This window comes from Artemia franciscana, chromosome 17 (assembly GCF_032884065.1).
Source record: "Artemia franciscana chromosome 17, ASM3288406v1, whole genome shotgun sequence".
Classification (NCBI taxonomy): Eukaryota; Metazoa; Arthropoda; class Branchiopoda; order Anostraca; family Artemiidae; genus Artemia; species Artemia franciscana.
Genome location: NC_088879.1, coordinates 16,740,000 through 16,767,448, shown reverse-complemented (window position 1 = coordinate 16,767,448; position 27,449 = coordinate 16,740,000). Strand labels below are relative to the sequence as shown.

General features: G+C 36.1%; 1 protein-coding gene across 3 annotated transcripts in view; it reads right to left on the bottom strand.

The window, feature by feature from the left end:
- Positions 1-26,235, bottom strand: part of LOC136037928 (ribonuclease 3-like) — a 104,786-nt gene extending 78,551 nt beyond the window's left edge. For 2 of the 3 annotated variants that reach the window (XM_065720792.1, XM_065720791.1), the window contains exons 1-2: positions 26,212-26,235; positions 21,342-21,581 (exon numbers count right to left, since the gene is read on the bottom strand). In XM_065720792.1, the coding sequence (XP_065576864.1) occupies positions 21,342-21,581; positions 26,212-26,227 (256 nt within the window). In that variant the 5' untranslated portion in view covers positions 26,228-26,235. Of the gene's footprint in view, positions 1-19,381; positions 19,639-21,341; positions 21,582-26,211 lie in introns of those variants that run through there. The other variant, XM_065720789.1, reaches the window with a different exon arrangement.
- Positions 26,236-27,449: the final 1,214 nt, after the last annotated feature.

Below are 27,449 nucleotides of genomic sequence, written 5' to 3'. Positions count from 1 at the left end.
GCTGTGTCCCTGTGTCCCACCTGTGAATATAGATAGATTTATATATGTGTTTCAAACTACGTAAAAATTGCGAATATACAACATTCTTGGCTTTCCCATTGTCTGTCCATATACAAAGCCGTATGTACTAATAATGACGTCATATGCAAACGCTCTTTTTACAAACAAACAAACATGCATACACACAACTCGTTTTTATATAGATAGATAGATAGATAGATACAATACAAATTAACTACGTAAAACTTGTGAATATACAACAGTCTTCGCTGTCCCATTGTCTGTGCGTATAAATAGATTGTCAGGTTTACCGACCCTCAAAGATGCAACATACAATTGTACATTGGTAAAGCAATCTGTATTAAGATCTATACCGCATTTTTCTAGTGATTGCCCTTGAGCTTTGTTGATGGTGGTTGCAAATGCTAATCGAATTGGGAATTTCAATCTTTTAAATTGAAAAAGCAGATCCGTTGGAATCATGGGAATGCGAGGAATAAGAACAGCCTCACCCTCATAAGGCCCTGTCAAGATTGTGGCATCTATTAGGTTTTCCATTGTTTTTTTTTTTACGGCAAGTCGCGTGCCATTGCAAAGCTTTGGTGGGTTGATATTTCTTAAAAGTATTATTGGTACGCCTATTTTTAGTTGTAGCAGGTGTGGTGGACACCCTGAAGGATCTATGGAATTTAAAAATTCAGATGGATAATTAACCGCTTCATTTGGTTCCGAAATACAAATTAACTGCGTAAAACTTGCGAATATACAACATTCTTCGCTGTCCAATTCTCGCTGCATATAAATAGATTGTCAGGTTTACCGACCCTCGAACATGCAACGTACAATTGTCCATGGGAAAAACAATCAGTATTAAGATCAATACCACATTTTTCTAATGATTGACCTTGAGCTTTGTTAATGGTGATTGCAAATGCTAATCGAATTGGGAATTGCAATCTTTTAAATTGAAAAGGCAGATCTGTTGGAATCATGGGAATGCGAGGAATAAGAACAGCCTCACCCTCAAAAGGCCCTGTCAGGATTGTGGCCTCTATTAGGTTTTCCATTGTTTTTTTTACGGCAAGTCGAGTGCCATTGCAAAGCTTTGGTGGGTTTATGTTACGTAACAATATTATTGGTACGCCTATTTTTAGTTGTAGCACGTGTGGTGGAAACCCTGAAAGATCTATGGAATTTAAAAATTCAGATGGATAATTAACCGCTTCATTTGGTTCCAAAACTGTGTCGACTGACTTGTAAAGGACTGCCTGGTCTTGAATCTTGGTCAAAACAATATTGTTGATTTCGTGGACGTCTATATTTTTGGGTGCGAGAATCGCTCTTTTACTTAGCCATTTATTATTTTTATAATTTTTTAGAATATTCGGAAATACTTTTTCAATCAATTCATTTTTGGACGTCACTAAATTACAGAAATCAGCAGGTAGTTGTATACGTCCTGAAATTGAGTCTACTGGGAGCTTTCCGTTTCCCATTGCCAGCAACTGATCTGAAAATGTTTGACCAGAGTCATCGTTTTGCAATCGGACACGCATATTTGTAGTTAATTTTAATGTTTTTACGTGTGCCCATAAATTAGAATTTTTTAGGCAAGCATTCATTTCGTCTGCAGGAGTTGATCTAGGTATTATAGGTAATGTTTGCCTGAAATCTCCCGCAAGCAATATTAAGGTGCTGCCAAAGGGTTTCGACTTCCCTAGCAAATCTTTCAAGCATTGATCCAGAGCCTCGAGCGATTTTTTGTGTGCCATTGTGCACTCATCCCAAATAATAAGTTTGCATTGCTGCAATTCTTTATCCATCCCAGATGATTTGGAAATATTGCACGTGGGAGTTTCTGTAGAATGCAAGTTCAGTGGCAATTTCAAAGCGGAATGAGCAGTTCTTCCACCAGGCAGCAATGTTGCGGCTATTCCGGACGACGCAATTGCCAACGCTATATCATTTTTAGATCGAATTGATGCCAGAATCAGTTTTATCACAAACGTTTTACCAGTACCTCCTGGCGCATCCAAAAAGAAAATTTCTCCAACGTTGTTATCGACACAATGCATTATCGTATCATAAATGTCTTTTTGTTCCGACGTTAACTTGGAAATGTTATTTTGTACATACGACAATAGATCACTCGTACTGTAACTTTGTTCACGATCCAATTCTACACATGTCGAAACAGCAGCGATACGGTTAGGTGAAGGCATTCCCAAACCCTGAAGAGGTTTGTTTGCCATACTTATGCAAAAATCTTCTATAACAACTAAAGTGTAGTTATAAATTTCTGGTGTAAAATCAAAAGTCATGTCTGACGTCTCTAACTGTTTTCGATGAAGTATATCTTCGGACATTTTTGACTTATATTTTTCCCATAAATCTGTAGGAGCTGATGGAGAGCAAGTTGTTAAAATGATGCCAAACAATGCACGAATTTGACTTGGGGTTGACGTTTCGCACGCGTCATTGATGCAGTTATCCCAGTGTTGGTCATTCTCCAATAAATTCAGAGCTTGGCATGCACTACGGTAAGTGACATGTATAGTACCATTTACAGTCCTCAAATACTCAAAGGATGTCGGACCGGGTACATTCACCAAAAGCAGGCGTAGAAAGAAGCATTCATGTTGATTGGGGTGAACGGTGTAGAGTCTTCCTATCGTGGTATCTTTGAAGATGGTAGGTTGGCCGTCGACTGACTTACCCTGTTTTCGACGTTCAAATACTTTATTTTTAGTATTCCACGTGTAATACGAAGGCACTTCAGTATACAGCAGTTTTTTCGCAAAAGAATCATTTTTGCAAAGCGAAAAAAAAGCTGTTAATGTTGTATCCGGTGGATTCAGGACTCTTTGTTGCACGTTGGTTTCCGTGAAATAAACACGTTGACCATTCTGTAAATGTACCGCTAAGTGAACAACAGCTGGACTACGTTCATGTATCGGAAATGAAAGAATTCGCCAAACAGCTTCATTACTGCTTATGTATCTTCCAGCCTGATATTCTACGATTTCATCGAAATCTTTGATTTCGGACTGCAAGCCAAAAACTGCCATGTCACTGCCTTTGTTGACGTATTTACATATGTATTTGATTGCCTTTACGGAGTTACAGTATTCAACGTTTATGTGTGCATTAAATGTTTTTGATAATAAAGGGGAATATGGAACAACCCACTGGTTATATACTTCGATGGTGGTACCGTTACGCTTCTTTATTATTGCTGTTTTACCGCCATCTTCAGTAGATCTTCTTCTATATTGTGGGTAACCATCATTGCCAGTAATTGTTTTGGGTACTAAAAGTCGAGGATATTGCTTTGTGCACCTTCCTTTGGCCATGCATGGTGAATTTTCGTTCAGTGCACCGCAAGGTCCATGTATCATATTTTTTACAATAATATCATGTAACCCCTTATCGACATTTTTATCAGGTATTTCAGCGGAAATCACATCATCAATTTCGTTTGAAGTAATTTTTTTATGTAGCCAGATTAGTATATGTGCGTGTGGCAAACCTCGTTTTTGCCATTCCACTGAGTACATCCAGCATCGCACTGACCCAAACACTTCATGTTTTACAAGGTAGTTTATCAGTGATTTCAACTTTTGCCGGAAGACACGTGCCGTAATGTCATGCCTATGAACCGCCGATTGTCCTTGAAGTAAAAGCTGCAGTATCTCGTCCCAAGATTGATTACATGTAAATGTAATAAATAAATCTGGACGACCATAGAGACGAACATACGCAATAGCATCTTGAGCATATTCATGCATATGACGGGGACTGCCAACATATGACGAAGGTAAAATTGTTAATCTTCCAACGTTTGTGGTATTACCGTCATTTATAACTGCATCTCGCAAATGAATGTATTGTTCAGAGCGGAGCTTGGTCTATTCAGGCGGATATATAGCAAACGTTCTGATTCAATTTTAGCATACATATCAACCATAAATTGGTGAAACAATTCACGGCATTTTAAAATATAATTTTCTTCATCCTGCCGAATCATTAGTCTATAGGAATAATAATGCATTGCACTGCATTTCTTATTCATTTCTTTGTTAGTGGCTGGATTCATCAATTTAATATTAAAGTGATAGCCGTCGGCTCCATCCCAAAAAATGATAGGATATTGTAGGGCATCGTAGCATCGATGAGTTTCAGCAATTCTTAACAACTGAGCGTTTCGCTTATGTAGAATAATATCTCGAGGTAAAAACTGATCACCGACCATAACGATTGCCACTTCGTCGATAGTCGGAGCATTGTATCTACGCACATGTTGGCCAGGAGGCGTTTTGTCAGCGGAAATAACAATTTTATGAGTATCAGTAGGCATCAAATCGATGGCTGTTTTGAACAGACGCACTAACTTATTATTTTCGTGGAAAAGATGTTGCAATTGGGAAACGATTGTCCTTTCAACGTTGGGAGAAATTTCGCAACGTGCATTCAATTCAGAATTTCTATCACTGATGAAGTACAATTGTAAAAATTTATGATTCTCGCCTGAGAATGGTAGAAGGGACCCTGCTTTATGATAAATTTGCCCTTTTACTTTGAAAGTAGACATAAATTGATCTGGATTTTCGATTTGGGCTCCAAACGACGTCATTTGGAAACATGAGTTGTATTGTCTGATTTTTGACAAAAAACGCTTAGATTCTGACGTAGTTCCAGTAAGGAAAGTCTTCAACGGCTCTGGTGGTGCAGCCAATAGAGGAAGTTTAACTTTTCCTGAGGCGCAACACATTCCCATTGTTTCACCATTGAATTTCAAGGCCTTGCAATAGGGACAAATTTTAGACATTGTCCCGATTTGAACACATCTACTCAAGCTATAATCATCGACTGGGTTGTACCTGAATGCCAGGCGATAACTTTCAGATTGCTCTGATTCCTCGGCACGCTTTCTTTTCTTACTTTCTCTATCAGCAGCAAGCCTGTTTCCCTGCTGGTCTTTTGATTCCTCGGCACGCCTTCTTTTTTCGCTTTCTCTTTTAGCAGCAAGTCTGCTTCTGCGTTGCTCTAGTAGTTCCTCGGCACGCCTTCTTTTTTCACTTTCTCTTTTAGCAGCAAGTCTGCTTCTGCGTTGCTCTGGTAGTTCCTCGGCATGCTTTCTGTTCTTTCTTTCTCTATCAGCCTCAAGCCTGTTTCCCTGCTGGTCTTTTGATTCCTCGGCACGCCTTCTTTTTTCACTTTCTCTTTTAGCAGCAAGTCTGCTTCTGCGTAGCTCTAGTAGTTCCTCGGCACGCCTTCTTTTTTCACTTTCTCTTTTAGCAGCAAGTCTGCTTTCGCGTTGCTCTGGTAGTTCCTCGGCACGCTTTCTTTTCTGACTTTCTCTATCAGCAGCAAGTTTTTTGGCATAGACTCTTTGAGCATCTTCATCAGTCATTATAAACTTAAGCATTAATAGAATTCTACGCGAACATACGTCTTATATAACTTGAATGACGTCACGCCTTCAAAGCAAAAATGATGGCAACTAATTTCATGACGTCAGCCGAAACATGACGGCGAACATATGTCTTATATAACTTGAATGACGTCACCTTCAAAGCAAAAATGATGGCAACTAATTTCATGACGTCAGCCGAAACATGACGTCACCTGATCCATCCACAGATCCACACACAGACAACTTATTTTTATATATATAGATATATATATATATATATATATATATATATATATATATATATATATATATATATATATATATATATATATATATATATATATGTTTTTTCTACGTAAAACTTGAGAATATACAACATTCTTTGCTGTCCCATCGTCTGTGCATAAAAATAAATTGTCAGGTTTACCGACTCTTGAACATGCAACGCATAATAGTCCATGGGAAAACAATCCGTATTCAGATCTATACCTCATGGTTCTATTGATTGCCCTTGAGCTTTGTTGATGGTGATTGCTAATCGACCATTTCCTTTGTTGCCGTCGTCATTTATATATCCCCCTGTGCCCCCCGGCGTCCCCGTTGTAGTTGTGTCCCTGTGTCCGGGTCGTCATTTATATTCCCTGTGTCCCCGTCGTCATTTGTGTCCCGGTGTCCCAGTCTGTGATTTCTATTTGAGTGTCCCGGGCGTCATTTATATTCGTCAGGATATTGTAGGGCATCGTAGCATCGATGAGTTTAAGCAATTCTTGTCAACTGATTGTTTCGCCTATAAAGAATATTATCTCGAGGTAAGAACTGATCACCGACCACAACGATTGCCACTTTGTTGATAGTTGCGTATCAGGAGGCATCAATTCGATTGCTGTTTTTAAGCAGAAGCACTAAATTATTATTTTTGTGGAAAAGATGATATATATAAATATATATATATATATATTCTTTTTAGTTTTTTTGTAGTTTTTACCTTTTTTAGTTTTTTTCTTCTTTTGTATTAATGCTAAAGCCAAGGTTCAAACCTGGAGCCTCTCGGACCTAGAACCTGAAACATAACGCTAGACCAACTCAGCTACTTCGGCGTGAATACATTCGTTTTGAGCAGCTTCCTCGGGTGTTGCCATTGTGTTCCTGGTCGTCATTTATATTGCCTGTGTCCCGGTTTCTTTTTTCAGTTTTCTTTTTCTTCTTTATTTTTCAGCTTCACTATGAAATACATATCGCCGAACCTTTGTTTTTTTAACTAAAATCTGGTAGGCATTGATGACCTTATCCAAGTCAGGATCCCAAACCCAATCATCATCGCTATCATTTTCAGTTTTGATATGTTTTGACTCTCGCTGTCCAGGTGGCGCTTCGCGCCACCCCAACAGCTAGTATATATATATATATATATATATATATATATATATATATATATATATATATACTAGCTGTAGGAGTGGCGCTTCGCGCCACCCCAACACCTAGTTGGTGGGGGCGCCCCCCCCAAGCCCCCCCGCGCGCGTAAGTCGTTACGCGCCATATTAGTTACGCGCCATTGTAGTTGTGTCCCTATGTCCCAACTGTGAATATATATATATATATATATATATATATATATATATATATATATATATATATATATATATATATATATATATATATATATATATATATATATATATATATATATATATATATATATATATATATATATATATATATGTATATATATATATATATATATATATATATATATATATATATATATATATATATATATATATATATATATGTTTTTAACTACGTAAAACTTGCGAATATACAACATTCTTTGCTGTCCCATCGTCTGTGCATATAAATAGATTGTCAGGTTTACCGACTCTTAAACATGCAACGCATAATGGTCCATGGGAAAACAATCCGTATTCAGATCTATACCTCATGATTCTATTGATTGCCCTTGAGCTTTGTTGATGGTGATTGCTAATCGACCATTTCCTTTGTTGCCGTCGTCATTTACATATCCCCCTGTGCCCCCCGGCGTCCCCGTTGTAGTTGTGTCCCTGTGTCCGGGTCGTCATTTATATTCCCTGTGTCCCCGTCGTCATTTGTGTCCCGGTGTCCCAGTCTGTGATTTCTATTTGAGTGTCCCGGGCGTCATTTATATTCGTCAGGATATTGTAGGGCATCGTAGCATCGATGAGTTTAAGCAATTCTTGTCAACTGATTGTTTCGCCTATAAAGAATATTATCTCGAGGTAAGAACTGATCACCGACCACAACGATTGCCACTTTGTTGATAGTTGCGTATCAGGAGGCATCAATTCGATTGCTGTTTTTAAGCAGAAGCACTAAATTATTATTTTTGTGGAAAAGATGATATATATAAATATATATATATATATTTTCTTTTTAGTTTTTTTGTAGTTTTTACCTTTTTTAGTTTTTTTCTTCTTTTATATTAATGCTAAAGCCAAGGTTCAAACCTGGAGCCTCTCGGACCTAGAACCTGAAACATAACACTTTACCAACTCAGCTACTTCGGCGTGAATACATTCGTTTTGAGCAGCTTCCTCGGGTGTTGCCATTGTAGGTTCTTCAGTCATTTTACAATTAGAAATTTCTCTTTCAACGGTCTTCTTACAATTAAAAATTTGTCTTTGAACGATATTCTTAAATACCTGTGTCCTGGTCGTCATTTATATTGCCTGTGTCCCGGTCGTCATTTGTGTCGGTATCCCAGTCTGTAATTTCTCCTTGAGTGTCCCGGTCGTTATTTATATTCCCTCTGTCCCGGTCGTCATTTGTGTCCCGGTCTGTAATTTCTCTTTGAGTGTTTTTTCTTTTTAGTATTTTTTAGTTTTTTACATTTTTTCTTTTTTCAGTTTTCTTTTTCTTCTTTATTTTTCAGCTTCACTATGAAATACATATCGCCGAACCTTTGTTTTTTTAACTAAAATCTGGTAGGCATTGATGACCTTATCCAAGTCAAGATCCCAAACCCAATCATCATCGCTATCATTTTCAGTTTTGATATGTTTTGACTCTCGCTGTCCAGGTGGATCTTCATCTAACTGCGCGGTTTTGCGTTCTTTAGCCTCAAGCCTGTTTCCTTGCTGTTCTTTTGATTCCTCGGCACGCTTTCTTTTCTGACTTTCTCTATCAGCAGCAAGTTTTTTGGCATAGACTCTTTGAACATCTTCATCGGATATATATATATATATATATATATATATATATATATATATATATATATATATATATATATATATATATATATATATATATATATGTTTTTAACTACGTAAAACTTGCGAATATACAACATTCTTTGCTGTCCCATCGTCTATGCATATAAATAGATTGTCAGGTTTACCGACTCTTGAACATGCAACGCATAATGGTCCATGGGAAAACAATCCGTATTCAGATCTATACCTCATGATTCTATTGATTGCCCTTGAGCTTTGTTGATGGTGATTGCTAATCGACCATTTCCTTTGTTGCCGTCGTCATTTATATATCCCCCTGTGCCCCCCGGCGTCCCCGTTGTAGTTGTGTCCCTGTGTCCGGGTCGTCATTTATATTCCCTGTGTCCCCGTCGTCATTTGTGTCCCGGTGTCCCAGTCTGTGATTTCTATTTGAGTGTCCCGGGCGTCATTTATATTCGTCAGGATATTGTAGGGCATCTTAGCATCGATGAGTTTAAGCAATTCTTGTCAACTGATTGTTTCGCCTATAAAGAATATTATCTCGAGGTAAGAACTGATCACCGACCACAACGATTGCCACTTTGTTGATAGTTGCGTATCAGGAGGCATCAATTCGATTGCTGTTTTTAAGCAGAAGCACTAAATTATTATTTTTGTGGAAAAGATGATATATATAAATATATATATATATATATATATATATTTTCTTTTTAGTTTTTTTGTAGTTTTTACCTTTTTTAGTTTTTTTCTTCTTTTGTATTAATGCTAAAGCCAAGGTTCAAACCTGGAGCCTCTCGGACCTAGAACCTGAAACATAACGCTTTACCAACTCAGCTACTTCGGCGTGAATACATTCGTTTTGAGCAGCTTCCTCGGGTGTTGCCATTGTAGGTTCTTCAGTCATTTTACAATTAGAAATTTCTCTTTCAACGATCTTCTTACAATTAAAAATTTGTCTTTGGACGATATTCTTAAATACCTGTGTCCTGGTCGTCATTTATATTGCCTGTGTCCCGGTCGTCATTTGTGTCCCGGTATCCCAGTCTGTAATTTCTCCTTGAGTGTCCCGGTCGTTATTTATATTCCCTCTGTCCCGGTCGTCATTTGTGTCCTGTAATTTCTCTTTGAGTGTTTTTTCTTTTTAGTATTTTTTAGTTTTTTACATTTTTCTTTTTTCAGTTTTCTTTTTCTTCTTTATTTTTCAGCTTCACTATGAAATACATATCGCCGAACCTTTGTTTTTTTTAACTAAAATCTGGTAGGCATTGATGACCTTATCCAAGTCAAGATCCCAAACCCAATCATCATCGCTATCATTTTCAGTTTTGATATGTTTTGACTCTCGCTGTCCAGGTGGATCTTCATCTAACTGCGCGGTTTTGCGTTCTTTAGCCTCAAGCCTGTTTCCTTGCTGTTTTTTTTATTCCTCGGCACGCTTTCTTTTCTGACTTTCTCTATCAGCAGCAAGTTTTTTGGCATAGACTCTTTGAGCATCTTCATCGGCTTTTGCCATTGTAAGTTCATCAGTCATTTTAAACTTAAACATTAATAGATTTCTACGTGAACATATATGTCTTAAATATCTTTAATGACGTCACCGTCATAGCAAAAATGACGACAACTAGCTTCATGACGCCAGTCGACACAGAAACATGACGTCACCTGATCCACAGACAGACAACTTATTTTTATATATATAGATAGATATAATTCTAAAATTGTCAGGTAATTTTCTATTTTGAAATAAAAAACTAAAAATTATTGCTCAGACAACATAAATATTTTTGATATTTACATAATAGCTTTAGTGGTTCTGGACTGAAAACTAAATATGCTAATCAAATTGGGAATTGCAATCTTTTAGGTTGAAAAGCAGATCAATTGGAATCATGAGAATGCGTGGAATAAGAAAAGCCTCACCCTCAAAAGGCCCTGTCAAGATTGTTGCCTCTATTACGTTATAACAGACATAACACGTCATTTGTGTCCCGGTGTCCCGGTCTGTAGTTTCGTTTGTCGACAAACATGACGTCAGACGACAAACAACTTCATGACGACATACAGCTCAATCCTTATAATGACGTCAGTCGACAAACATGACGTCAGTCGACACACAAACATGACGTCAGTCGACAGACAGACAAACAACTTACTTTTATATATATAGATATATATATATATATATACTAGCTGTTGGGGTGGCGCGAAGCGCCACCCAAACATCTAGTTGGTGGGGCGCTTTGCGTCCCCCCAAACCCCCCCGCGCGCGTAAGTCGCTACGCGTCACATTAGTTACGCGCCATTGTAGTTGTGTCCCTGTGTCCCACCTGAGATATATATATATATATATATATATATATATATATATATATATATATATATATATATATATATATATATATATATATATATATATATATATATATATATATATATATATATATATACATATCTGTTTTTAACTACGTAAAACATGAGAATATCCAATATTCTTCGCTTTCCCATTGTCTGTGCATATAAATAGATTGTCAGGTTTACTGACTCTTGAACATGCAACATATAATTGTCCATGGGAAAAACAATCCGTATTCAGATCTATACCTCATTATTCTAATGATGTGCCCCTGTGTCCCGGTCATCATTTATATTCCCTGTGTCCCGGTCGTCATTTGTGTCCAGGTATCCCAGTTTGTAATTTCTCTTTGAGTGTCCCGGTCGTCATTTATAGTCCCTGTGTCCTGGTGTCCCGGTCGCCATTTGTGTCCCGGTGTCCCGGTCTGTAATTTCTATTCGAACAATCGCTGTGTCCCAGTCGTTATTTACATATCCCGCCTGTGCCCCCGTGCGTCCCCGTTGTAGTTGTGTCCCAGTATCCCGGTCGACATTTATATTCCCTGGGTCCCGGTCGTGATTTGTGTCCGGGTGTCCCAGTCTGTAATTTCTCATTTGAGGTTCCCGGTCGTCATTTATATTCCCTGTGTCCCGGTCGCCATTTGTGTCCCGGTGTCCCGGTACGTAATTTCATCAGTTGACAAACATGACGTCAGTCGACAAATAACTTCATGACGCATACAGCTCAATCCTTATAATGACGTCAGTCGACAAACATGACCTCAGTCGACACACAAACATGACGTCAGTCGACACACACGCAGACAACTTATTTATATATATATATATATATATATATATATATATATATATATATATATATATATATATATATATATATATATATATATATATATATATATATATATATATTGTATATATATTTTGTATATATCTGACAAAGTCTTTTGTCAGACTTTGTGATAAGCACCACAATTACTAAAATCACATAATAAATAGTATCACAGTAGTAAAACAAGTCACATTTTAAAGAACTGTATAGGAACAATGAAACTTCCATCCGAAATATTAACGGGAAGCCGATTTCACTTCAAAGAAATAATGTATTAATAAACCAAAAACGGTTTTCAACCAAAATTGGCAATTGAAGAGAATTTGTTCAAAATTTCATAGTGTCATTTGATCAAAGCTAGAAAATTTGAAAAAAAAATTCTAAACAAACAATTTCTGATAATTGTTGTCGTATTATTTTTTGAATTTGTTGAACCTAATTTTGCCAATTGGCAGTAATACAGTATCGGAAAAAACATATACGTCCACGAAATCAACAATATTGTTTTGACCAAGATTCGAGACCAGGCAGTCCTTTACAAGTCTGTCGACACAGTCTTGGAACCAAATGAGGCGGTTAATCATCCATCTAAATTTTTAAATTCCGTGGATCTTTCAGGGTTTCCACCACACGTGCTACAAATAAAAATAGGCGTACCAATAATACTGTTAAGATATATCAACCCACCAAAGCTTTGCAATGGCACGCGACTCGCCGTAAGAAAACAATGGAAAACGTAATAGAGGCCACAATCTTGACAGGGCCTTTTGAGGGTGAGGCTGTTCTTATTCCTCGCATTCCCATGATTCCAACGATCTGCCTTTTCAATTTAAAAGATTACAATTCCCAATTCGATTAGCATTTGCGATCACCATCAATAAAGCTCAAGGTCAATCATTAGAAAAATGTGGTATAGATCTTAATACTGATTGTTTTTCCAATGGACAATTGTACGTTGCATGTTCGAGGGTCGGTAAACCTGGCAATCTATTTATATGCAGCGACAATTGGACAGCGAAGAATGTTGTATATTAGCAAGTTTTACGCAGTTAATTTGTATTGTATCTATCTATCTATCTATCTATTTAAAAACGAATTGTGTGTATGCATGTTTGTTTGTTTGTAAAAAGAGCGTTTACATATGACGTCATTATTAGTACATAAGGCTTTGTATATGCACAGACAATGGGAAAGCCAAGAATGTTGTATATTCCCAAGTTTTACGTAGTTCAAAACACATATATAAATCTATCTATATTCATAGGTGGTACAAAGGGACACAACTACAATGGCGCGTAACTAATATGGCGCGTAACGACTTACGCAAGCGGTGGCGGCTTGGGGGGGGCGCCCCCACCTACTAGGTGTTGGGAGGCGCTGAGCGCCACCCCAACAGCTAGTTTCTGATAATTGTTGTAGTATAAATTTTTGAATTTGTTGAACCTAATTTTGCCAATGGGCAGTAATATAGTATCTGAAAAAACACAACTAGGACACAAATACATTTTTTTATTTTTGAGGTTTATTATAAATTGTTGAGTGTTAGCATGCTTGGCACATAAAATTTTTGCTAACAGTCAATGTTAGAATGAACACTGACAAATTGAAAAACATTGAAAAAGATAGAATGTTACCAAAAAGCAAAACCAGGCTTGCGGTTCAAAGAGAAAGGGCCAGATTAAGAATGTGCAATTTACGTCAACGAAGGCGTGTCGAGGAACTACCAGAGCAACGCGAAACCAGAGTTGTTTCTGAAAGAGAAAGTAAAAAAAAGAAGGTGCGCCGAGGAATCACAAGAACAGCAAGAAAACAGGCTTGTGGCTGATAGAGAAAGTAAGAAAAGAAAGCGTGCCGAGGAATCACATGAGCAACCTGAAAATTATCGCCTGGCATTCAGGTACAGCCCAGTCGATGATTATAGTAGATGTGTTAAAATCGGGACTATGTCTAAAATTTGTCCCTATTACAAGGCCTTGAAATTCAATGGTGAAACAATGGGAATGTGTTGCGCCTCAGGAAAAGTTAAACTTCCTCGATTGGCTGCACCACCAGAGCCATTGAAAACTTTGCTTACTGGAACTACGTCAGAATCTAAGCGTTTTTTATCACAGATCAGAAAATATAACTCATGTTTCAAATGAAGTCGTTTGGTGCCCAAATCGAAAATCCAGATCAATTTATGCCTACTTTCAAAGTAAAAGGGCAAATTTATCGTAAAGCAGGGTCCCTTCTACAATTCTCAGGTTAGAATCATAAACTTTTACAATTGTACTTCATCAGTGATAGAAATTCTGAATTGAATGCACGTTGCGAAATTTCTCCCAACGTTGAAAGGACAATCGTTTCCCAATTACAACATCTTTTCCACGAAAATAATATTTTAATGCGTCTGTTCAAAACAGCCATCGATTTGATGCCTACTGATACGCATAAAATTGTTATTTCCGCTGACAAAACGCCTCCTGGCCAACATGTGCGTAGATACAATGCTCCAACTATCGACGAAGTGGCAATCGTTATGGTCGGTGATCAGTTTTTACCTCGAGATATTATTCTTCATAAGCGAAACGCTCAGTTGGTAAGAATTGCTGAAACTCATCGATGCTACGATGCCCTACAATATCCTATCATTTTTTGGGATGGAGCCGACGGCTATCACTTTAATATTAAATTGATGAATCCAGCCACTAACAAAGAAATGAATAAGAAATGCAGTGCAATGCATTATTATTCCTATAGACTAATGATTCGGCAGGATGAAGAGAATTTTATTTTAAAATGCCGTCAATTGTTTCACCGATATGTCGTTGATATGTATGCAAAAATTGAATCAGAACGTTTGCTATATATCCGCCTGAATCAGAACAAGCTCCGCTCTGAATAATACATTCATTTGCGAGATGCAGTAGTAAATGACGGTAATACCACAAACGTTGGAAGATTAACGATTTTACCTTCGTCATATGCTGGCAGTCCCCGTCATATGCATGCATATGCTCAAGATGCTATTGCGTATGTTCGTCTCTATGGTCGTCCAGATTTATTTATTACATTTACATGTAATCAATCTTGGGACGAGATACAGCAGCTTTTACTTCAAGGACAATCGGCGGTTCATAGACATGACATTACGGCCCGTGTCTTCCGGCAAAAGTTGAAATCACTGATAAACTACAGAGTAAAACTTGAAGTGTTTGGGTCAGTGTGATGCTGGATGTACTCAGTGGAATGGCAAAACGAGGTTCGCCACACGCACATATACTAATCAGGCTACATAATAAAATTACGTCTAACGAAATTGATGATGTGATTTCCGCTGAAATACCTGATGAAAATGTCGATAAGGGGTTATATGATATTGTTGTAAAAAATATGATACATGGACCTTGCGGTGCATTGAACGAACATTCACCTTGCATGGCCAAAGGAAGGTGCACAGGGCAATGTCCTCGACTTTTAGTATCCAACACAATTACTGGCAATGATGGTTACCCACAATATAGAAGAAGATCTACTGAAGATGGCGGTAAAACAGTAATAATAAAGAAACGTAACGGTACCACCATCGAAGTAGATAACCAGTGGGTTGTTCCATATTCCCCATTATTATCAAAAACATTTAATGCACACATAAACGTTGAATACTGAAACTCCGTAAAGGCAATCAAATAAATATGTAAATACGTCAACAAAGGCAGTGACATGGCAGTTTTTGGCTCGCAGTCCGAAATCAAAGATATCGACGAAATCGTAAAATATCAGGCTGGAAGATACATAAGCAGTAATGAAGCTGTTTGGCGAATTCTTTCATTTCCGATACATGAACGTAGTCCAGCTGGTGTTCACTTAGCAATACATTTACAGAATGGTCAACGTGTTTATTTCTCGGACACCAACGAGCTACAAAGAGCCCTGAATCCACCGGATACAAAGTTAACTGCTTTCTTTTCGCTATGCAAAAATGATTCTTTTGCAAAAAAAAACTGCTGTATACTGAAGTGCCTTCGTATTACACGTGGAATACTAAAAATAAAGTATTTGAACGTCGAAAACAGGGTAAGTCAGTCGACGGCCAACCTACCATCTTCAAAGATACCACAATAGGAAGACTACACCGTTCACCCCAATCAACATGAATGCTTTTTTCTACGCCTGCTTTTGGCGAACGTACCCGGTCCGACGTCCTTTGAGAGTTTGAGAACTGTAAACGGTACTATACATGACACTTACCGTAGTGCATGCCAAGCTCTGAATTTATTGGAGAATGACAAACACTGGGATAACTGCATCAATGACGCGTGCGAAACGTCAACTCCAAGTCAAATTCGTGCATTGTTTGGCATCATTTTAACAACTTGCTCTCCATCAGCTCCTACAGAGTTATGGGAAAAATATAAGTCAACAATGTCCGAAGATAAACTCCATCGAAAACGGTTAGAGACGTCAGATATGACTTTTGATTTTACATCAGAAATTTATAACTACACTTTAGTTATTATAGAAGATTTGTACGGATGTATAGCAAACAAACCTCTTCAGGATTTGGGAATGCCTTCACCTAATCATACCGCTGCTGATTCGACATGTGTAGAATTGGATCGTGAACAAAGTTATAGTGCGAGTGATCTATTGTCGTATCTACAAAATAACATTTCCAAGTTATTCTGGCATCAATTCGATCAAAAAATGATATAGCGTTGGCAATTGCGTTGTCCGGAATAGCCGCAACGTTGCTGCCTGGTGGAAGAACTGCTACTTCCACTTTGAAATTGCCTCTGAATTTGCATTCTACAGAAACTCCCACGTGCAATATTTCCAAATCATCTGGGATGGGTAAAGTATTGCAGCAATGCAAACTTATTATTTGGGACGAGTGCACAATGGCACACAAAAAATCGCTCGAGGCTCTGGATCAATGTTTGAAAGATTTGCGAGGGAATTCGAAACCCTTTGGCAGCACATTAATATTGCTTGCGGGAGATTTCAGGCAAACATTACCTATAATACCTAGATCAACCCCTGCAGACGAAATGAATGCTTGCCTGAAAAATTCTAATTTATGGGCACACGTAAAAACATTAAAATTAACTACAAATATGCGTGTCTGATTGCAAAACGATGACTCTGGTCAAACATTTTCAGATCAATTACTGGCAATTGGAAACGGAAAGCTCCCAGTAGACTCAATTTCAGGACGTATACAACTACCTGCTGAATTCTGTAATTTAGTGACGTCCAAAAATGAATTGATTGAAAAAGTATTTCCAAATATTCTATACAATTATAAAACTAATAAATGGCTAAGTGAAAGAGCGATTCTAGCTCCCAAAAACATAGACGTCCAAGAAATCAATAATATTGTTTTGACCAAGATTCGAGACCAGGCAGTCCTTTACAAGTCAGTCGACACAGTTTTGGAACCAAATGAGGCGGTTAATTATCCATCTGAATTTTTAAATTCCGTGGATCTTTCAGGGTTTCAACCACACGTGCTACAACTAAAAATAGGCGTAATAATAATACTGTTAAGAAATATCAACCCACCAAAGCTTTGCAATGGCACGCGACTTGCCGTAAAAAAAAACAATGGAAAACGTAATAGAGGCCACAATCTTGACAGGGCCTTTTGAGGGTGAGGCTGTTTTTATTCCTCGCATTCTAATGATTCCAACGGATCTGTCTTTTCAATTTAAAAGATTGCAATTCCCAATTCGATTAGCATTTGTAATCACCATCAACAAAGCTCAAGGTCAATCATTTGAAAAATGTGGTATTGATCTTAATACTGATTGTTTTTCCCATGGATAATTGTACGTTGCATGTTCGAGGGTCGGTAAACCTGACAATCAATTTATATGCAGCGACAATTGGACAGCGAAGAATGTTGTATATTCGCAAGTTTTACGCAGTTAATTTGTATTGTATCTATCTATCTATCTATCTTTATAAAAACGAGTTGTGTGTATGCATGTTTGTTATTTTGTAAAAAGAGCGTTTGCATATGACGTCGTTATTAGTACATAAGGCCTTGTATATGCACAGACAATGCGAAAGCCAAAAATGTTGTATGTATTCCCATTGAGAAGGTCCCTCTGCTATATTTTGTGTAGTGTGTTCTTTGGTTTTACCCTTTGCTGCTTTCTTGCTGGTTGCCACTAAAGGATGGACTTTGATGTTTGGTCGTGTTTCATTCACACAGGACGTCCCATGTATTTCCATCTTCAAGTCCTGATCATGTTGATGAAAAATGATTGCCCAGTAATTTGGTATATTTTCTGTTTTAAGACATGTGTCTAGTTTACGTTAGTAGTAGTAGTAGTTGTTGTTGTTGAGGATTATTTTGCAGACAATTGTTTCAAAGGCTTGGAGTCTCTTCTCTTGCTGCATTTAACTTCCTTTAACTTCCTTGATTTAACTTCCAGCATTTGCTTCCATACAGTATAAATAGGAGAACATTACTATTTGAAACCCAAAGTTTTAGCTAGTTCGAGAACTTTTGTGACTGCCAAATATGTTTAAACAAAATGTTGAAACATTCCGTTTTTAGTTGAAAGACTGTAAATTTATTTTACATTTCGACCAGATTCAAGAAGAAAATTTACATCTCAAGACGTTGAATAAACATTGTTATTGAACTCTCTCCGAAAAAACGTAGTGAAAGGTTTTTCTATATAAGGTTTTCTACATTCAGTAAAGCTTGTAGCAATTTTGCTTATTCTAATTTAAGCCCTATTTCCTCGTGTGATGGTTACTTTGAAATTCATAGATTTATTTTTGTGTTGAGTTTGCGTTCTCAAGGCGCCAGGCTCGAAAGAGTTCGAAAAAGAGCTCTGATAGTTTCGAAGCAGCCAGAAATGTCGCATGAAGAGCTGCAAACAAATTCTAAAATGCAAAAAAAAAGAAATCTGAAAAAAAAAGATAGAAACCCTGCATTGATTTCGGAAGAAAATCTCTGATCCACTCAATCCAGAAAGCCCTTTCCCCCCTCAATCCACAACAAAACGACTCCCGCGTAAGGTTGCAGTGCCTGTTGAGAAACTTCAGCCGGTACGCTGTGCCCACCAGCGGTTAGAGAACAGTTTATACCTAGTTTTGTAAAAATGTATAACTAAAGCCAGAAGGATTGATTAGTGCTTTGTTTTCTTTTTTTTGTGTGTGTTTTCTTTTTTTTTGCATCGCTTTTTAATGTGACTATACCAAAGAAATTTGGCAGTGTCATGAAAATTTTGGTGAAAATTAAAGCTTATCCCTCTATCTATCTATTCATCTATTACTGAATTTTGCTTAAAAACGGCAAAATTGTACCCAGTGACATTAAGATTGTATTTGCATTTGCTGTGTTGTATAACTTTGATTGTTATTGTTTGTTTTGTTTTCGCTTTGGACTCAGCTTACATACTCTTATGTGATAAAAAAAAACATTAATAATCCAATACAAAAACAAAAAATTGTTATCCTTCGCTGGAATCAGCGGATTAACACGGGGCAAATTAATGTGTAGGCATTTTAGAATCGATTAAATAAACTATTATATTCATAATAGACCAGTCTACTGTGACATACCTGTACCATATCAGTCATTATCCCTGTCGTATAGAATCCTTCAGCAGAAAAGGCAATAGTAACATCTCTTTTCATTGAGCTAGCTGACCTTAGCGCTACTAATTTCTTCTCAATATCATTCAGTTTCTCTTTGTCTTTTTGGAGTGGTTTTGGCATATTTGCTAGAAGGTGGCGTTATTTGACATACTCCCGCCATGTTATTTGATACTCCGGATTTCCGGCATAACTTAACTGAGGTGGACGGAGAACAAAATGCACAATGGCTAGAAATATGGGACACAAATTAAACAATTCTACCAAATCAGTTGAGCATTGTTTGCATCTGCATCTCCCTGTGGTTATAATCATAACTCAAACTGAGGATAGCCAGTAAGTTCCTCTACGTGAGAGGTGAAAAAAATTTAAAAAGGGGTTAAAAATAAAAAAGATTTCAATGGGTTTAAAAATAACTTTAAAAGCATAAAACAGGAAATCAATGGGTTTTCTTAAACTTAAAGTTTGCTAATTGTTTATTTATGGGGATGAAACATAAGCGGTGTTCCTGAATAATATATCCCCTGTTGCCCAAGGGTTTCTCGTTAAAGCAACGTTAAAGGGCCGTGCACTCGTAACTTTTCTTGGCATCAATTTCAGTGGTTCATTGGGCAACAGATAGCGGTGCAAAAACGGCACCCTATGAGCAAGATTTTCAAGCCTAAACATGATGGACACCAAAAGTCGACTGCAGTTTATCACTAGCTAAATGATTAATATCAATTTAGTTCTTTTGATTTTCTTTCTGAAGGGAAGGAAACGACTGACGATTGAACCACCTCAGGAAGATAATTTTTTGGACATTATTTTTTTATTATAATGATGAAATTTGGCGCCGTTTTATTATTTCGGCACCGAAAACTCGAAAATTTTTCCAGCTCAAGTTGCTATCGTTTTCTTTGCAATTTGGTGCCTATAAAAGTTAGGTCAGTGAGAATTCTGATGAAAATAAAAGTTGAAAGCAACCCCAACTTTCAGATACATGCAAGCTGAAACTTATCAATGCCTCAGGGGCTTTATATCTACATACAGGAGAAAAAGAAAATTTCTTCTCTTCAGGAATTTGTCTGAAGGCTTAATTTATTCAAAAAAAGAATACGAGTGGAATAGTTTTACAAGTCCTAAAAAAAATCTTCTAAACTCTTCATAAAATGTAGGCTATGTTACGAACAAACTGGCTGTATTAAGAACAAACAGTAACATTTTCTAATTTATAGCATATTTTTGAACTAGCTCTACCAGACCGGAAGTTGGCACTGTTTAAAAATTTAGCTCAATTGTCTTTTTCTTTTATTTTTGAAGGTCCACTTGTAGAATATACAAATTTTCATTTTTTATATATGTATTTTTCATTTTTTTTGCCTGTAGGGATTTGATTCTCATACAGATTCCATTTACTCCCACAAACTGAAGGGTCAAAGAGGGGAATACCTTTTGGAGAATATGTTGTCAAGATAACACAAGGGAGGAGGTACAAAAATTAGGTACGGATTGAAGGTCACTATCTTTTGCTACTTCGCGGGAAGAAGTCCTTAGAGACTAATTCTATTGGCTTCTTTCATTCACATTTCAGGAATTTCAATTTAACAAGTCGTGTCAATCGTTAATATTTTAATTATTGAAAAAACTACAGGTATGAAAAGAAAATTCCATTACAAAAAGAAACAATAACCAAGGCAAAGTAGTGATCCTCTGTTTTCGGTTACCACCCCAGGCCTCCCTGTTTCTATATTTGCACACCAAGCTTTTGCGGCAATTTTTCCTACACATTATTCTAAACACTTGTACAAGAAGTATTGGACGACGTCCGACCCCCTTTACCTGAATTTAGCTTTTATTTTATTAGTCGTGTATTCTTTTTATCGCTCTCTTTCATTCTTTCTTTTGTTACCAAATTCTTGAAAAAGTTAAGAAGTTTAGTAGAAACACTTACCAGGAAATGTAGTTTTCCCAGGTTCTAATTGATCTCTATCTAACTGATCAACTCTGACTGCATTGGGTCGCATTCCCGGTTTTGTGGCGATCATTTCTTTAAATTCTTCTGCATACCGTTGCCAGTTTTTTGGCGACATGGCAAGATATTCCTGTAGGTTTTCTGGCTCAACCAATAAGCTTCTCGAGCGAATGAAATAAGAGAGGACTTTGTTCATTGACAGAATTTCTTTGCCGTTATCTAAAAAAAACTTTACTTATTGGCTTGCTCACCAATGGTCTGCATAGCGCAGGTACCGACCTCTGATTATCTGCCTTCAGCTAGGTTTTAGGTGTAAAACCTATTTTACAAAATAAATCACCGCGGTACCTTGGCTTCCATATTGATTCTAGTCTATCATGGATGCATTATAGAGACATTATTTCCACTAAAATTGCACGTGGAGTTGGCATCCTCATAAGAATGAAGCATATTCCGCCGGAATGTACTCTTCGCACGATATATTTTGCAATAATCTACCGAAAGTAAAACAGTTCAAAATAGGGATGAAACCTTTTAATTGACAGTGAATAGATATAAAATTGTTTAACTGGATATTTCGAACAGATATACAGTGTTCATCATCAGCAGTAAATAATCTACCCCTACGGGTAGTAATCTACCCGTATATATACGGGTAATATTCTACCCGTATATATCATGCGGATGTTTAGTTTGGAGTGGCAATTTTTATGTTAATTACAAGCGTGTGCAAATGCTACAAAATAAAGTGGCAAGAATAATTGGGAAGTACGTAAAAAAGTTAAAGACACCGGTACATGCTTTAAGTCTCTAAGGCTACTCAATGTTGGACAGATAAAGGACTATCAAGTGGCAATGTTTGTATTTAATTATGTGCAAAATCTAGTCCCGGAAACTTTTAATGAGTTTTACAGGCTTAGAAATTTTATTCATGAGAATGATACAAGAAGATGTGATGACTTGGTTGGGGATATTCAAAATAGTGTAGGATCTGGTTTTACTTAGAAGTATCTTAGACCTTCTGTACGGAATTCACTTCCCTGCTAGGGAGTGTTAGGGAGTCTGAGCACCTTCCACAGTTTAAAAAAAGATTAAAAGGGTTTTTGTTGGGGAATTAGTTTCTTTTTTTATTGGGGGGGGGGTAAGAGTGAGCTATAGGGCTGGAGGGAGGAGCGGTTTGAAGGGATTTGGGCGGACGGAGATGTATTTGGATGGGGGCTGTTACCTTGGGGATGTTTGAGAGAAGGTGATTGTCTTTTCTCTCTTTTCCTTTCATTGTTATTTTATTTAGTGTAGGATGCTTCTAGAAACATTTATGTAGTTTTTTTTATTATTATTTTTAATTTAGGATGTCTTTAGGAATGTTTCTGTAGTTAATCGCTGCGCGTTAGCAAAATTTAAATTTTTCCTTAGCGTAGTGATTTATATCTATAATAGTTTATATTTTTGTTTATTATGTAAATAAAAGTGAAAAAAAGTCAGAAGCTACTTGCTCTCGAGCCCCAAAGTGGCAAAAATATGGGGCAAATTCTTTGTTTATTTTGAATAAAACGAAATTACCGAAACTTTTAGGCATCGAATAAAATATAATTTTTCCAATAATAATAATGTATAATTAAGTAGTACAATAGTACATTATAATTATAATAGTACATTAAGTAGTACCTTATAATTAGTACACTATAATAAATAGTGTATAAATAATCAATTAAAATCAAGTAGTTGCAGACATCAAGCCATGGTTAATTGTAAAAAAAAGCCAAGAAAGATAGTCCGAATGAGTGAGAGGCAAATCTGGCATAAGCCCTTTTTAGGATTGTATAAAAATTACCTCATTTCATTTGTTGATAGATAAGTCTATCTATCATCCATCCATACGTATATGGATGGATGATATCTATAATAGTTTATATTTTTGTTTATTATGTAAATAAAAGTGAAAAAAAGTCAGAAGCTACTTGCTCTCGAGCCCCAAAGTGGCAAAAATATGGGGCAAATTCTTTGTTTATTTTGAATAAAACGAAATTACCGAAACTTTTAGGCATCGAATAAAATATAATTTTTCCAATAATAATAATGTATAATTAAGTAGTACAATAGTACATTATAATTATAATAGTACATTAAGTAGTACCTTATAATTAGTACACTATAATAAATATTGTATAAATAATCAATTAAAATCAAGTAGTTGCAGACATCAAGCCATGGTTAATTGTAAAAAAAAGCCAAGAAAGATAGTCCGAATGAGTGAGAGGCAAATCTGGCATAAGCCCTTTTTAGGATTGTATAAAAATTACCTCATTTCATTTGTTGATAGATAAGTCTATCTATCATCCATCCATACGTCATTCATAGGGCAGAACTAAGGTAGATAGTCACATAATTAAGGGATGAAGGATTGTCAAAAACAGTCAAGAATCTTTGTTTTGAATTTTCTTCACTGTTTGTTCTATAAACTTGGTCATAGTGGTAAGACTTGAAATTAAGGACACTTATCTAACTCCTTCACTGAGTATTTGATTTGTAATTCACTATTTCTTACTAGGCAAATATCCTTTGTAATACAGCCATAAAAACAACACCATAGTGTTTATTATTTTGTGAAAACCAGAAAAATATGGTGCACCTCTTCCACCAAAAGCGAATTCTTAGTTCGCTAGCCCCAATCCCCCTATAAAGTTTTTGCAGAAAGTTTTGGCTTGTTCCCTGTTCATAGGACAAAACAAGGCACACACACAACTATGCATTAAATTTGTCACCTTTAAATAGAAGCTAACGACTACTGGCAATCTCTTTGAGCTGTATAAAACACTCAATTGGAGTCAGGCATAAACTGAAAAGGAAAATATAATCCATCTGATTACCGGAAATAAACTAGTAGTGCATTTGCAAATTTTGAATATCCCTCTGGATTTAGCAATCCCTTCAGAGATTCCGTCCGTTTTCATGCTTAAGAAAAACGCTAGCTTTCCGCAACGATTTGGTCAAATCAAGATGAATTCTTGGCAAGATTTTTAAATGAATAAAACCATGACTACGAATCATCAAAGCTCATGATCTTATAACATTAAACAATTCAAGGCTGCATGTAAAATGTCCTAGCTACAATTTTTACGCAAATTATGATCAATTCAATTAATACTTTCCTCCATTTACTTGAAAACTTTGCCTTAAAACGTAGCGTTTTCTGGGCACTCGTTTGAAAAGATACGGTCGGATTTCCGCGTGAATTTCCATAATGTGTAAAAGAACTATGATTGATTGTAAAAGTTCTCCAGAGAGATAAGTACATAAGGCAACAGCCTGAATAGTTATTAATTTATAACTAGCTAGACCAAAATAAATGGTTCAACTAAACATGCTTTTATTGTTTTTTACCACCTCTTCGTTTTAGGAAATTTTACTTCCTTCTTCCTTCTTGTCTAATATAGAACATTTTATTGAATTTCATGTATATACGCTGAGAAGGAGATAGAGGGATTAGATACTTTGCTCGATTTTGGGACTATCAATGAAATAGGACTTCCTTAGCCTTGTTTGGAAAACAGAATGTTTAGTTCCTTACAGGTCATAGCACTGATTCCCAACCGACTTGGAATCATGTTCCACCTAGACATTTCTATAATTGTAAGACTCCTCTCGTGGTATTTAAATTTTGTTACTCAAAGTATTACGTGTATTCGCACAACCTGTATATGAACCAACCATACCCCACTGGTGGGGCCTTTGTCCCACAGGAATCAAGGGATTATAGCTTCTGAGTATTATTTGATTTGCATTTTTGTATAAGCCTGTTTATTATATTGCATTGAGAAAAAAAAACATTATTTTATTAATTTTATCGCTAATTAACACTTTTAATTAGCACGGAATAATCATTATTAACAATTAGTTTGTCATGTTATTTATTGCTATTAATAAATTGTTATTATCTGAATTCTGCATCAAATATTATTAGCTAATCAATGTTTAACAGCCGTTAGTTATTATTAGCTAACGGCTATATTATTATATAATATCGCTAATATCGATATATCGCTAATATCGCTAATTATCGCTAATTATAATATCTCTAATATCGATAGTATTAGCTAATCAATGTTTAATAGCCGTTTAACCCATCTGTTATTGGATTTTAGCGAAAAGTAGTGTTCTATAATGCATATCGTTTTAAAACTCATTGAAATATAACAAAATAGAAGCAAGACAAAAGTTATGTAATTTAAAAAAAAGGAAAAGATTTGAGAGACCTGATAAATAAAATACATTGATAAGCAAGAAAAGAAAAAAATAGAGAAAAGAAAAAAAATCTAAGGGGGGGGGTAGGAATAGTGAAAAGAGAATAAAAAAGATTTCAAAAAGGGAATAACTGCTTCTCTATATTGATGCTACAATGAAAATACACTAAACGAAGGTCGTGTAAGTAATTTCTTTGACCGCACATCCTTTACAATTGATGAGAAATAAAAATAGTTAGTCAAATATTGACTAACTAGCAATAATTTTTAACAAGAATTCATAAAAAAAAAGAATGAGAAACTTTTGCGCTGATAATCGTTAGATTTCAAGTATTTCCGCTTCATATGCGGTAACCTGTGTCCAGAAATCAGTGTTGTCTAATATTAGGGCTAAAATTTATGAATAAATCCCCTGTGAGATTTGTAATTAGGATGAAATGAAAATATCGAAAGTGTTTTGAAATATTAATTCACTGTTATACAGGAAATAAGAAATAAAACTAAAAAGCAAAGAAAAAGAAAAAAAACTTTTCCACAAATAACGATAGATCCGTATATTTTGGCCTCATAGCATTAGTTTATAGCACATAACAAAGAGTATCCGATACCTGTAGGTCCTGTCATAATGATTCTTAACTGTTTGGCTACTTATATTTAACTATTTAGATTCATGTGTTTTGTATCCAAAAATTTGACCTTCAATGAAAATTATGAAGGCGTTTGGTGCTAAAGTAGCACATATATCAATTTGGAACTTCGTAATTTGTGCTAAAATTGTTGCCTTGACCAGAGTGAAGGGTTATTTACAAAAGTAAGACTGGCGGTACTATTGACAAAATTAAGAGAAGAAATCCTACAATGGTGCCTTTATAAGGGCAACGAAAATACTGGATGCAACAAAAGCGGATATTTCAAGGAAACAACTGCTTCCCTTCTATCAGAGAAAACATCAAAAAACCAAGTTTACACTTTCTGAGCGAAAATGGGAACGATTCAGACCATAAAGAGAGAATAAAAAAAAGACAAAACCAAAACGTGGATGTCACAATGACCAAAATCTAACGTTTAATTTTATTATCAGTTAAAGGCTAGACAAGCGACTAAGATATCTTCGTGTGAAGGAAAATAACAAAGTGGAGAACTACGTCACATTTGTCTAATTTTAAATAAAGCCTATTTAGCATAGGATCTTTTAGGTCTGAGGGGTCGACAATTCGTATCAAGTTGTAAATGTGGAAGTGACAATCTATTTTTGGAATGAATAAATTATCAAATTCTCGTTTAAGAAGACCAAAGTAAGAGTCATTTGTTTTTAAACCACCCGTATCCCTGTTAAGAGCCAATTATAAATTTTGATATGTATTTCAAACATCTCTATTAATGGAATAAATAATTGTCATGAGAAATTAAGCTAGCCTGGTCATTATGATTCAGATGGTCAAAGATGGGCTCAGCAAGGACTGAACTGAAATTTTAAGTTTTTTCCTCTTTCTGACGGCTCTATCGATTGACATACGGTGCTGAGATACTCTATCCAAAATTCTTTCTGTCCTTCTAATATACAGCAGGAGCAAGAAATACTGTAAACACCGTAATTATTGAATTTAGGGACGAGGTCTTTATTTTGACTGATTTTTTTTTTCTGGTAATTCTACCTGTTTAAAAAATGTAAAAATAATATTTTTCTTCAGATTTCTTGCAATTTGATCTGAAACCCCGTTTATGTAAGGAAGCCAAGATAAACTACAGTATCCTTAACATTTGAGGTATCTTCATCTGTTTTTGTGAATTTCTTAATACAGTTTTCAATTACAGAATTAATTAAGGAGATCAGGTACCGATTCCA